The sequence below is a fragment of the Littorina saxatilis genome, linkage group LG8 (assembly GCF_037325665.1).
Source record: "Littorina saxatilis isolate snail1 linkage group LG8, US_GU_Lsax_2.0, whole genome shotgun sequence".
NCBI lineage: Eukaryota > Metazoa > Mollusca > Gastropoda > Littorinimorpha > Littorinidae > Littorina > Littorina saxatilis.
Genome location: NC_090252.1, coordinates 35,014,604 through 35,028,737, shown reverse-complemented (window position 1 = coordinate 35,028,737; position 14,134 = coordinate 35,014,604). Strand labels below are relative to the sequence as shown.

The 14,134-nt window shown below is 38.2% G+C and overlaps 1 protein-coding gene across 1 annotated transcript in view; it reads left to right on the top strand.

The window, feature by feature from the left end:
* LOC138974348 (uncharacterized) overlaps positions 1-3,687 on the top strand; it is a 31,219-nt gene extending 27,532 nt beyond the window's left edge. The window contains exons 6-8 of the mRNA XM_070347066.1: positions 81-145; positions 1,175-1,323; positions 1,935-3,687. Of these exons, the coding sequence (XP_070203167.1) occupies positions 81-145; positions 1,175-1,317 (208 nt within the window). The 3' untranslated portion in view covers positions 1,318-1,323; positions 1,935-3,687. The remainder of the gene's footprint in view (positions 1-80; positions 146-1,174; positions 1,324-1,934) is intronic.
* Positions 3,688-14,134: the final 10,447 nt, after the last annotated feature.

Genomic DNA, 14,134 nt, shown 5'->3' with positions numbered 1-14,134 from the left:
ACACGCAAATAAACGTTAAAAATGGGGTATGCACTCAACCGTATTTAATGAGTATTCACGTTTACCATATTATATTGCAGGAGGCTAAAGCAAGAAGTGTTTGATAGATACGGTGTGAACCTGCAGATCAAAGTGACAACTGAAGGTTAGTATGGGCACGGCAGTGACAATAAGAACATTGACGGTACCGCATTTTTTCACTAAGACAACACTCAACAACTGTGTTGATTTCATACCCTGTCACGTTTGAGCACATAAAGTGACAGTTTAGTGCAGTAGCATAAAGCGCTTCATAGGAAAACACGTTTCCTTATTCTTTTTAACTTCCTGAGATTGTTTTTAATCCAAACATTACATATCTATATTTTTGTGGAATCAAGTAATGATAAAGTATAAGATGAAACCATCATTGGATCGATTACTAAAGTTTTAGTTTTTATCAAACTTTTTTGGGATTTGTAATGACCAAACTTTCAAGCGGAAATGCAATCTAATAGTACAGGCTTCGTCGAAGATTGCTTGTAAAAAATGTCAATCAATTTGATAAATAAAATTAGGGCATGACATTGCTGCCTTTAACTTTAACTAAAAGCCGGATATGACGTCATTAAAGATATTTATCGAAAAAATAAACAAATATCTTTGGATATCACACCAAGGAACTCTCATGTGAAGTTGCATGCCCAGTACTTTTCTCTGAATCGCTCTACACACACACACACACACACACACACACACACACGCATTCAGCACCACCCTCGTCTCGATTCCGAGTCTATGTTTAAACATTTAGTAAAAACTTGACAAAATGTAAAAAACGACAACAAAGGAAAACGTGGGGAGCGGAGGGGACCATTATTTAGTTCAAAACATAACTACTGGTTGGAATACAGGATAAGCACATACTCACTCACACATACACACACACCCACACACACCAATATTAACTCACATTTAAGCGTAGAAGGGGGGGGGGGTGAGGAGCCCCGAATTTCCTTTTACAAATAGGAACATTTAAAAAAGAAGACCTGTAAGTACCTTACTTAGAAACGGCTAATGTAACACTCACAGGTTCTAGTCTTTAATCGTGTAAGTGCATGACTGCGTAGAACCTAGGGGATCACGTGCTTTAGGTGTAGGACAATAATGAGATGTTTTGGTTTACGTTGTATAGTTCAAGAGGGTTCTCTCCAAGAAACAACGCGCGCTGGTGACCAGACAAGCGACGAAGTTGCTTCTGACCAAACGCCCATTCCAAGCGTGCCCATGAGCCTAATCCAAGGCACGAAAAGCTTGATGCTCACAAACCGCGGGTAAAAAAAGGTAAGCAGACGATTCAGCTTGCGGGGAAGAAGGTGTTAAATTGTAGGAGAGAGGGTGGGGGTGGGGGGAGCGGAGTTTTTTGGGGCTGGGGATGGGCTGGTAGAGAACACATTCTAATATTTACACTCACACGCTATATGTTTATAATGTTACATTTGTAATATGTATTAGTATGATAATATATATTTTAAAGAGGCCATGATACCCCAGTGCTTTTGATTTTCTCTCTTTCTGTCTCTCTGTCTCTGAAATGTGTCAAGCTCAAAGAGCATAATTGTAAAGTTGTGATGTTGCGCTATATAAATGCTCATTTATTATTATTATTATTACTCCCTAATATTGTTTATTTGTCTATCTTTAACTTTTGATGCACTCGAAACCATCCAAGAAACTGAACATAGAATCATTCTGCTTCAAACATGTATCCTTTTATGCGTATGATCGCACAATTAAGGACAGTACTTTTTCTAACGACGTTATATAATGACTTTACACTTATGGAATAGAAATTTTATTTGTGAACTTTATCAGAAACGAACTTGTCCTTTGTTTTGTTTTTAATATGATTTTAATAATGTATCCGTATTGATGCAGTTGTATTATTTCTGTAGGCAAACACGTACTGGAGTACTGTGTAAATACAACAGGAAAGAATCCACTGAGATTATCTTGAGAACTATTTGAAGATCTTGAATTGAAGGCAAGCAATGGATCAGGACAGAAGACTTATGAATCGTCCTCCTCACCTGAAACCTGAGAGTTAGAAGCATGAAATGACACTGGCAACTGAAAATACAGCAACACACAAATGCCTGTTTCATTTAATGCTTCTACTATGTGCTCGTGCAACAGGTTAACAATTAATGTTGTACAGTTGGAATAACATTATATGAAACCCTTTTGATAATAATATTTTGTCTTACTTAGCCGTTTTGTTCATATAAGCTTAACTTCCCTGAATGACACTTGAAATAACCATGTTTGAATTGTGTTTGTTTGATTCCTAATTAGAGTTTCGACTTGATGATTGTATTTACATTATATTGTTGGAAGTAGCATGATCTTGGACTTCGCTTGAAGTGCCCTTTTGCTGCCCATGTAAACCTGTTTTCTGGCTTATTATATGCTTTAAATTGATCCAACGTATTGTGAATGTAAATGAACATTTAGGTAATTGTGTTGCTGGTTTGTATTTTGTATATTAACCTATTGCTTTGGAAGCTCCAATGAGATCATATGCTCAAAACATCTTCTAAGATGATTAACAGATTGAGAAAGTGAGTACTATGTGGCTGTTTAAGCTTGCTTACTTTTTTAATTTCTTTTTACAAATGCACAATACCACACACATACGATAATATTTTAGTATACCTGACCAAATTCGTGAAAACTCGGTATTAGCAGCACAACACACTTTCAATCACTGGGAACCTCCAGCAGGTGTAAGTTTAATAATATTCGGGTTTCAAGTTATTTAAACTCGGTAGGATCTTAACAACGTCAATCATAAAACGTTCGCAAAATTAAAACATCAGTGTCACAAACAATTATTTTGACCGAGTTTTCTTATAGTATGCCACATATGTTATCAGCCCAAATGCATGCATTATTACATGTCGTATTTTCTCACACCTTTTTTTCTAAATTTTTATTTTTAACTTTTGATGCACTCGAAATTATCCTGGAAAATAAACACCAGATCATTTCGCTTAAACCATGAATCGTGTTATGTATTATTTTGATTTAAGCACGTTTACAAGGGAGCCATTTTATACTCTGGTTGCATGATTTATGAGCATATTTGTGTGAACAATTATGTAGTGACTTTGCACTTAGGGCATAGTGATATTTGTGTGAATGTTTTTGAAATGAACTTTGCTATTTCTGCTGCTGACCCTCTCCCTCTCTGACCCTCTCCGCCTCCACATCCCTCGCTCGAAACTCGCATCTGCTGGTCAGCGTGCATTTCCCTCCGCGGGCCCCTCCGTCTAGAACTCCCTGCCGCTTGAGCTTCGCCAGAGCCCCTCTCTTGACGCGTTCAAGAGTAGGTTGAAGACTCAGTTCTTCCCGTAGCTGGCTGCGACTTTCATGTTCGACGTGATGTGTTGTGCCCCAAAAGACATTCTTGTGCTGTGCTCTGTGAGAGGTGTTTTCTTTGTGCTTAATATTATTTTGTTTGGACCTAGCTATTGATGTGTACATTGTTGTTAAACAGTTGTTTGTTGTATGTTTACCAGGGTTTGCTAGTGTGTGATAGGGTTCGTGTCCGTATGTAGATGTTATTTTGTTTGTTAGTCATGTGTTGACAACTCTTCGACAAGCGCTTAGAACTGTACACACGGAATACGCGCTATATAAGCTCCATATTGATATTGATTTTTAAAATTTGTTTTATTGTGTTTCTGAATAAATTGGTATTGATGCGATTGTATATTATTTGTTTGGACCAGACTGGATTCTAACATTTAAATACAACAGGAAAGCATCCACTGAGACTAGTGCACTATTTGAGGATCTTGTGTTGAAGGCAAGCAGAGGATCAGGACACAACAGTTATTGAGAATCGTCCTCCTCACCTGAAACCTCAGAGAGTTTGAAACATGAAATGACACTGGCAACTGAAAATACAGCAACACACAAATGCCTGTTTCATTTAATGCTTCTACTACTTGTATGTGCTCGTGCAACAGGTTAACAATTAATGTTGTACAGTTGGAATAACATTATATGAAACCCTTTTGATAATAATATTTTGTCTTACTTAGCCGTTTTGTTCATGTAAGCTTAACTTCCCTGAATGACACTTGAAATAACCATGTTTGAATTGTGTTTGTTTGATTCCTAATTAGAGTTTCGACTTGATGATTGTATTTACATTATATTGTTGGAAGTAGCATGATCTTGGACTTCGCTTGAAGTGCCCTTTTGCTGCCCATGTAAACCTGTTTTCTGGCTTATTATATGCTTTAAATTGATCCAACGTATTGTGAATGTAAATGAACATTTAGGTAATTGTGTTGCTGGTTTGTATTTTGTATATTAACCTATTGCTTTGGAAGCTCCAATGAGATCATATGCTCAAAACATCTTCTGAGATGATTAACAGATTGAGAAAGTGAGTACTATGTGGCTGTTTAAGCTTGCTTACTTTTTTAATTTCTTTTTACAAATGCACAATACCACACACATACGATAATATTTTAGTATACCTGACCAAATTCGTGAAAACTCGGTATTAGCAGCACAACACACTTTCAATCACTGGGAACCTCCAGCAGGTGTAAGTTTAATAATATTCGGGTTTCAAGTTATTTAAACTCGGTAGGATCTTAACAACGTCAATCATAAAACGTTCGCAAAATTAAAACATCAGTGTCACAAACAATTATTTTGACCGAGTTTTCTTATAGTATGCCACATATGTTATCAGCCCAAATGCATGCATTATTACATGTCGTATTTTCTCACACCTTTTTTTCTGAATTTTTATTTTTAACTTTTGATGCACTCGAAATTATCCTAGAAAATAAACACCAGATCATTTCGCTTAAACCATGAATCGTGTTATGTATTTGATTTAAGCACGTTTACAAGGGAGCCATTTTATACTCTGGTTGCATGATTTATGAGCATATTTGTGTGAACAATTATGTAGTGACTTTGTACTTAGGGCATAGTGATATTTGTGTGAATGTTTTTGAAATGAACTTTGCTATTTCTGCTGCTGACCCTCTCCCTCTCTGACCCTCTCCGCCTCCACATCCCTCGCTTGAAACTCGCATCTGCTGGTCAGCGTGCATTTCCCTCCGCGGGCCCCTCCGTCTGGAACTCCCTGCCGCTTGAGCTTCGCCAGAGCCCCTCTCTTGACGCGTTCAAGAGTAGGTTGAAGACTCAGTTCTTCCCGTAGCTGGCTGCGACTTTCATGTTCGACGTGATGTGTTGTGCCCCAAAAGACATTCTTGTGCTGTGCTCTGTGAGAGGTGTTTTCTTTGTGCTTAATATTATTTTGTTTGGACCTAGCTATTGATGTGTACATTGTTGTTAAACAGTTGTTTGTTGTATGTTTACCAGGGTTTGCTAGTGTGTGATAATGTTCGTGTCCGTCTGTAGATGTTATTTTGTTTGTTAGTCCTCTGTTGACAACTCTTCGACAAGCGCTTGGAACTGCACCCACCGAATGCGCGCTATATAAGCTTCGAGGGCCCCAAAGGGGGGGGTATCATCACGATCACGGGAAGGGAAATTTTAGCTTTCACGATCACAGTTACCTTGATTTTTGTTTTCACGATCACGAACATCAGTGGCAAATCACGGTCACGGTAAAATTGCATTTACAGAAAGCACGTGTGAAAGTAAACACAACCACACAGTAATTCGCTCCTCTGGATCTATTGTTTATTCAACACAAAGTGAGAACTGTTGCATTTTTTTCTTATTATTTTTTGAATTCTCTTTCATACACACATAGAAATACATATCATGATTTGTAATCAGTAACAAGAATGTTGTTTTCATTGTTTTCTCTCTCTCTCTCTCTCTCTCTCTCTCTCTCTCTCTCTCTCTCTCTCTCTCTCTCTCTCTCTCTCTCTCTCTCTCTCTCTCTTTACACTCATACACATTCAACTCCCACCCTCACTCACACACATGAATATATACTTGCACAATTTCACATTTCCAGAGCTAAATCTTGTAAACCCATTTTCTCAAAAACAATTGGGTGGATTGAAATTAAAGTACATGTAGGTGTGATGTGTTCTTTATTTTCAACTTTGCCATACAATTTGAGGTACACCATCGCCTGGGTTCATGGCCTTGAAAAACAAACAGGAATGCTACAGGCCAAAAATGGTTTTACCTGAAAGAAGCGCGCAGTGCCAGTGGCAAAGCCACAAGCCTGAGCCTGCGAAGCAGGCGAGCCAACTAGGGGTGTCCGGGGGCATGCCCCCCCGGTTTTTTTCAAAAAACGGTTAAAATCGGTGCAATCTGGTGCATTCTGGGCATCATTTTCAGGGCTGTAATAGTGTTGTGATCTTGTTAAAAATCCCATTTTAGCCTCCCACCGCCACCATTCAACACACCTCCAAACTGGTGAAAACAACACTACTGTGCGCTGGCTTCATTGAGACCGGCGCCCGGTCGCGTTGCGCGATATTCACACGGATCGTCACTTTTTTTGCGGAAATTTTTCAACTTCACCGGAATAAATTTGACTTTACCGGATTTTGAAAACGGCTTTATCGGATTTCCGGCAATTACCGGAAAAGTAGCATGCCTGACAAAATCCCCAACGAACATGACTTTGATCGTCTTTGACATGAGGATCAAGTGACCCAAACTGGCACGTCTCCCCGCCATTGTTTCTGAATTTAACCCATTGTTGATATTAAAGTTTACAGGCGCTAAAATAAATCCAAGCTTAATGCAAAGAAGCGACAATTAGAATCTATGCCAAGCGTGTCCACGTTGCTGGGATGAAAAACACATTTCAAGTTTCGGTTTTGGCTAAACGCAGACTCGATCTCGAGCCAGTCGAGGTCACACTGAGCGAGTGACAGCCGGACGTGGCAATGTCGACAATGTCAATGATCTCACTCAAACTCAAAGATCTTGAACAAATTTCAAGATCTTTGCCTACATTCAGAACAGTCATAGAGCAACATAGATGAACCATAGACCTGGATGAACATACCTTGATATTTCGTCTTCGGAAAGACCGACCCGTAGCCTGACCTTTCCACCAAGGAAGGCATTCTCGCCGCCTGCTTTGGTCTGGCTTGAATCCACAAAATATAACAGAAGTTCGATGACAGTACCGCTGCACGCCATTTTGGATCTTCGAATTCGAATTTGACTGAATGCACTCAAAACTTTTGCACGAAGCCCTTCCATTGGATGAAGTTTGGCAGACTTTTGCAATTTGCCTTCTGATTGGATTTTTTTTTGTGTGTGATTGGTTCTCATAAAGGGAAGAAATCGCTATCAAAATCATATTTCTGAATGTGTTGTTGCTTCCCTTCAATCGGGATTGGCTCCTTGACGAATAGAGGATCATAGAGTGATACAGCTGTGAAAAATGTACGTTGAAAATAAAATGCTTTGCAATAATGCCCATCACGATCACGAAAACAAATGACGATCACGATCACGAGACTTGATTTTTTTGTCATCACGGATCACGGGCAAAGTCCCATCACGATCACAGAAATGGAAATTTCGGCAATCACGGTCACAGAAAGGTCAAAAAACGCCAATCACGATCACGATTTTAAACCCTTTGGGGCCCTCAGCTTCATATTGATATTGATTTTTAATTTTTTTTTATTGTGTTTCTGAATAAATTGGTATTGATGCGATTGTATATTATTTGTTTGGACAAGACTGGATTCTAACATTTAAATACAACAGGAAAGCATCCACTGAGACTAGTGCACTATTTGAGGATCTTGTGTTGAAGGCAAGCAGAGGATCAGGACACAAGAGTTATTGAGAATCGTCCTCCTCACCTGAAACCTCAGAGAGTTTGAAACATGAATGTAACCAGGTTTCATTTAATGCTTCTACATCTGAGAACATGTGCTTTGCCTAAAAATACTGACCAATCAAATTCATGTCACTGTGCTTAAAGCCACGCCCAAACAAGTGCAGCAACAGTTTGACACTGGAGCGGTGTCCACGCTTTTTTTTAAACGCACGAAATGCACGGGATTTGCGCTTGGCATTTTCCAAATAAGGATATCCTACTATGAGTACTACGCTGGAATACTACAATGAATTTTCAAACGGCTACACTGGCTTCGTCTTTCCTGATCGAACGGTCAACATTGTTGATATTTGTAGATAATAGACTCTGCATTTTAATGGTCAAATGGCGATTTCGGTATAAAAATGTAGACAAGGACCTTTAATAAATTGGTATTGATGCGATTGTATATTATTTGTTTGGACAAGACTGGATTCTAACATTTAAATACAACAGGAAAGCATCCACTGAGAATAGAGCACTATTTGAGGATCTTGTGTTGAAGGCAAGCAGAGGATCAGGACACAAGAAATATTGAGAATCGTCCTCCTCACCTGAAACCTCAGAGAGTTTGAAACATGAAATGACACTGGCAACTGAAAATACAGCAACACACAAATGCCTGTTTCATTTAATGCTTCTACTATGTGCTCGTGCAACAGGTTAACAATTAATGTTGTACAGTTGGAATAACATTATATGAAACCCTTTTGATAATAATATTTTGTCTTACTTAGCCGTTTTGTTCATGTAAGCTTAACTTCCCTGAATGACACTTGAAATAACCATGTTTGAATTGTGTTTGTTTGATTCCTAATTAGAGTCTGGACAAATTGTGTTTGATTCCTAATTAGATTTTCGACTTCATGATTGTATTTACATTATATTGTTGGAAGTAGCATGATCTTGGACTTCGCTTGAAGTGCCCTTTTGCTGCCCTTGTAAAACTGTTTTCTGGCTTATTATATGCTTTAAATTGATCCAACGTATTGTGAATGTAAATGAACATTTAGGTAATGTTGTTGGAGACTGTGGGAGACACCTGCCAAGTCAGGCTTTTCTTTTAACATATAAATATTGAATGAAGGAAACAACAGATCAATTATTTAATGGATTAACTAACTGAGCTGATAGATAGATCAATGAAAACATTAATTAGAAGCATAAAACCAAGATTTGTCAAAACAAAATATCGATTTGAAAATCGTGATATTTAATAGTTTTCTTAAATCTAAATGTTCAGAAGAAAATCAAAGGAATATTATGCCTACACTATACCTATATATTGTATATCATGTTCTAAGCTTTGTGTCACGGTGACAGTGTTTGCTGTGTGTAATGTTCTTTAATGTGTAAATCTAGATTTTGGCATACATATTTCGAGTTTTGCCCACAATATACACATTTCTTATATCGTTCTCTAAATTTAGTGTCAGCGAAGTTTATATTTGTCTTCAACATTTAACATTCCTTTACTTTAGTGTTTGCTTTGTTTGATGCTGATTTATGTGTACATCTAGATTTGTGTGTACATATTTGGCATAATATACTGGGCAGTAACGTTAGTTGACGGTTGCGTTGTTCTCAAGTATACCTTTCTGTTTCTGATGCATACATACAAATCTAAAGGGAACGTGATTATGTCAAACACAAAAGAAGCATGCACTCCTTTGTTATAATTTGAAAACAATAATGCGACCAAATCTTCGGATCTCACTTCGCTTCCTTCTGAACGAATTCAGTCTTTTTCTTTCAGCCAGTCTTTTAGACTCTTGGCGTAGGAGATTTTGCGACTTAAAAATCAAACACAGGTTGCCAGCTTTAGAAAATATCTGTCAACATATCACAATTCTAACTAAACCTTAGCCGCCAGAGTTGGCTTTAATAAGGAGAAAAGATTGGGTTTTTTCAGAGTCATTTAAAGTATCGAGTAACTTGTTGCACGGGTTGCATGATGGCTGAGGTAATGTAATTTCTCACCCTGACCTGTGTATGGTTTCTCATCAAAATATTAAGGTACAATCTTGAGGGTTTTTTCCCCCATATTGGTTGGGACAAGAAAGAATTTACCCGATGCTCCCCACCATGTCGTAAGAGGCGACTAACGGATTCTGTTTCTCCTTTTACCCTTGTTAAGTGTTTCTTGTATAGAATATAGTCAATTTTTGTAAAGATTTTAGTCAAGCAGTATGTAAGAAATGTTAAGTCCTTTGTACTGGAAACTTGCATTCTCCCAGTAAGGTAATAACGTTGCAAGCCCCTGGAGCAAATTTTTGATTAGTGCTTTTGTGAACAAGAAACAACTGACAAGTGGCTCTATCCCATCTTCCCCCTTTCCCCGTCGCGATATAACCCTTCGTGGTTGAAAACGACGCTAAACACCAAATACATAAATAAATAAAGGTTTTTTTTAACAAAGTGTAGTAAATGAAACTACGGAATAAAACTACGCATACCACTACAGAACTGTTCATAATTATAATACGCCAGACAGGCAATATATGGTTGTTCAGTATAGCAGTGTAAAAAATCCACCCCAAAACACACATGATTCGAGTTCCACAGCCCGCCTACACTGGTTCTTCCAGATATCATATGGCACAATAGAAATAAACTTTGTCCACTTCAGAAATTGCATGACACTGCATACTAATGCTTTTATTCAAACTTTCCCTCTGATTTTAGGTTACATGTTTAGTTCCCCACTAAAATGAAAATTGTGCAAGTTTGATTGTATGTTCCCTTTAGATTTGTCCATAAATATGACATTTTACCCTTTTTGGCTATTTTAATCCAGTAGACTTATATCTGTCAGTTTTCAGTATGTGTACAACTACTGCTGGTGTACATGTAAACTGTGCTTGCCAATTAAACACACACACACACACACACACACACACACACACACACAAACACACACACAAACTCACACACACACACACACACACACACACACACACACACACACACACACAAACACACACACACACTTTTTGCCAATCCTGGCTTGCCCAGAATGACACATCCCCCCAAACCTTAGATATACGTAGTTGTAGACATAAATGCATAAATATTGTTTCTAATGGTCTTAATGTACTCCCGGTTAAAATTGACGAGTCAAAAGACTGCTACACCGGGGTCAGATTGATAGACCCAAGTCCCCATCGCCTGTGACAACCTTCATAAAACCCCTTTAGTTTTGTCCATAAATATGACATTTTACCGGTTTTGGCTATTTTAATCCAGTAGATTTATATCTGTTAGTTTTCAGTATGTGTACAACTACTGCTGGTGTACATGTAAACTCTGCTTGCCCATTAAACACACACACACGTACACACACACACGCACACACACACACACATACACACACACGCACACAAACACACACAAACACACACACACTCACACACACAAACAAACACACACACACATACACACACACAAACACACGCACACACACACACACACACATACACACACAAACACACACACACTTTTTGCCAATCCTGGCTTTTTGAAGTATGTTTTATCAGTAGACATACAACCACAGGTTTTTGTTGTGTATGCGTATGTGTCTTATGATACACGCTCTATAGCCCATACAAAGCAGAGAGGACACTGTGTTGAAAAAGGAAGACAGAAACACCAAGAAACTGAAGCGATTGTTTACCAAACTTAACACCTTCAGCAAACAGAAACCGATTTGCTCAGCCGATGTCAACCTACAAGTATTTAATTAACTTGAATTTTGTTAAGCATTGTCATGTAACCAAAAATGTAATTCCGTTTATCGAGCTGAAGGATGTCTTCATCTTTCATCGACTTTGAATACATGTTCCCAAAAACATTTTATCTTGAAAACAAATTCCTTAGACCTGTTGGAATGAGGCATTTGTTGTGGCCTTAGAACAGATAGTTTCATTATGTTTGGCTTTGAATCGTTATTGTTTCCCTTCGTCCTCTGTTGTTTACTAAGAGAGAGACCTAATGCGAACAGAAAGTGTTATTTTTGTATCATGAACAAGGGGAGACAATGTGGTGGTAATTGTGTGGGTAGTTTGTGGTTGTATTAGTTTTGCTTGAATAAAAGTAAAAGTGGATTGTCATGTGTACGTTCATTTGTTCTGAGGGCTATAACAGTTTTCTTCTTGCGACCATCAATCGATCCCACCAAACTCGCCAGCACAACAACAAAAACAGTAAACCTAGATCAAAAACTACATCAAGAACTACAGTAATCGTAATCCACCAAACACGCACTCACACGTGTTATGGTCAGGAGCACGTTGAATTCAGAGGTGTGTGTGAATGTGTGTGTGAATGTCTGTGTGTGTGTTTGTGTGTGTGCGTGTGTGTGTGTGTGTGTGTGTGTGTGTGTGTGTGTGTGTGTGTGTGTGTGTTTCATGAATACACGATTTCGCAATTTGACATATGAGTCGATTTCAAAATGAGTCATGAAAATATTGCCAGTCGGCACATCCTGTGGACAGTCATAAACATCTTTAATCATAACATTAACAGAGACTTAAATCCAGTAACTGTCCACCAATTGATATCAATTGTAGGACACATACTTTGTGTATCGAGTGTTGAGTAATGTATAACCGTACGTGCGGTTGTTATCTCAGCCCTACGACTTTGGTCTTTTTTCCATTTTTTTTTTACAAGTGTAAAACATGTTCACACGTGCAGATGTGCTGTTAGTCAGTGAATTGCACATTATCTATATTTGCCCTTTGAAACAGCGTTATGTTTAAATTCCTGTTGTAAATTGTTAACCAACAGCGACGTTGAGAAGAGATGTAACATATTATATCTAGTGTCAGTTTGTCATTACACAGACAGACAGACACACACACACACTCTCTCTCTCTCTCTCTCTCTCTCTCTCTCTCTCTCTCTCTCTCTCTCTCTCTCCGGCCAAAAAAACTCAATAAGACAAGAAGGGAAGTAATGAATACCATTTACTACACATGTACGATAATCACACGCTCATAATGACTCTTTAATGAAGACAATAACATATTCAATGCATCAACTCAATGCATCAACATTTAAAATTAATTATACAAAAAGAAACAAAGTTTAAATTTTCAAATGATTATTGTTTGGGGGTTCTGTTTTGGCACAGTGTGTCGAAGCAGTAGGATATTTAATAGTATGAATGTGATCTACTAACTAAAACAACAACCCTTTGTTGTTATACCTACCTACCTACCTACCTACCTCTCTCTCTCTCTCTCTCTCTCTCTCTCTCTCTCTCTCTCTCTCTCTCTCTCTCTCTCACACACACACACACACACACACACACACACACACACACACAGGCGTTATGCAACCTGAAATAACTCAAATACATAATGCACACATGAAATAGCTAAATTCGTATAAGATGAGTCATTCAAACTTCTATTAGAAACACAGCAACCCGCATCATAACTATAATCTCAAGGATGTTTACAATTACGAGCGGACAACACATGGGTAAATCATCTACAACTTTGGTTTATATCTGCAAAAATAACGTGAAATTTTATAATACGTTCCATAACCTAGCCTAGTTTTCTCCCCAACAGTATGCCAATATATATTTCATTTGAACAAAATACAACTGCAAATGTGTTTGCTTTTACAATGCATGTGTAAAATTGCAGAGAACCACAAGCATAATGATACACATTTTATTTCTCAGACCTATAATTATTAGGCAAGACCCAAGAAATGAAATTGCTGACAGTGTTATCGAATCATTCTTAAGGCTTGGATTTTCAAAAGCATATAATATAATAACCATGACATACATCAAATAATCACGTTTAACAATCACATAGACCGGGGAAAAATGAACGTGAATGACTTGCTGGCTTGGTAACCCGGTCCGCAGCAATTACTTGATTTGGCCTGAATCAAGGGTTGTACGTCTTTTTGCAAATCTCATGACTGCAATGGCTTATTTTTTTTCCTGAAAAGGAGTTCCTGACTTCCTGACCTCAGGAAAGTTCTATAAACCGGATGGGAGTCAGTCTCGGGGTCGGGTTGGTTTAAATTACAAACAAACCTCAATTTCAGCCAGTCCGATCCAGCAGCTGGGCCGATTTGGACGACAAAGTTACCAACTTATTGGGACCCACGTGTAAGGTCTTATCGGTTGAAACTGAGATTTGTTTGTAATTTCAACCAGCCCAACCAAAGACTGGCTCCGACCCGGTTTATAGAACTTTCCTGTGGACATTAGCCCTAGTCAGAAACGCCATTTCAGGAAAACAATAAGCTATTGCAGTCATGTGA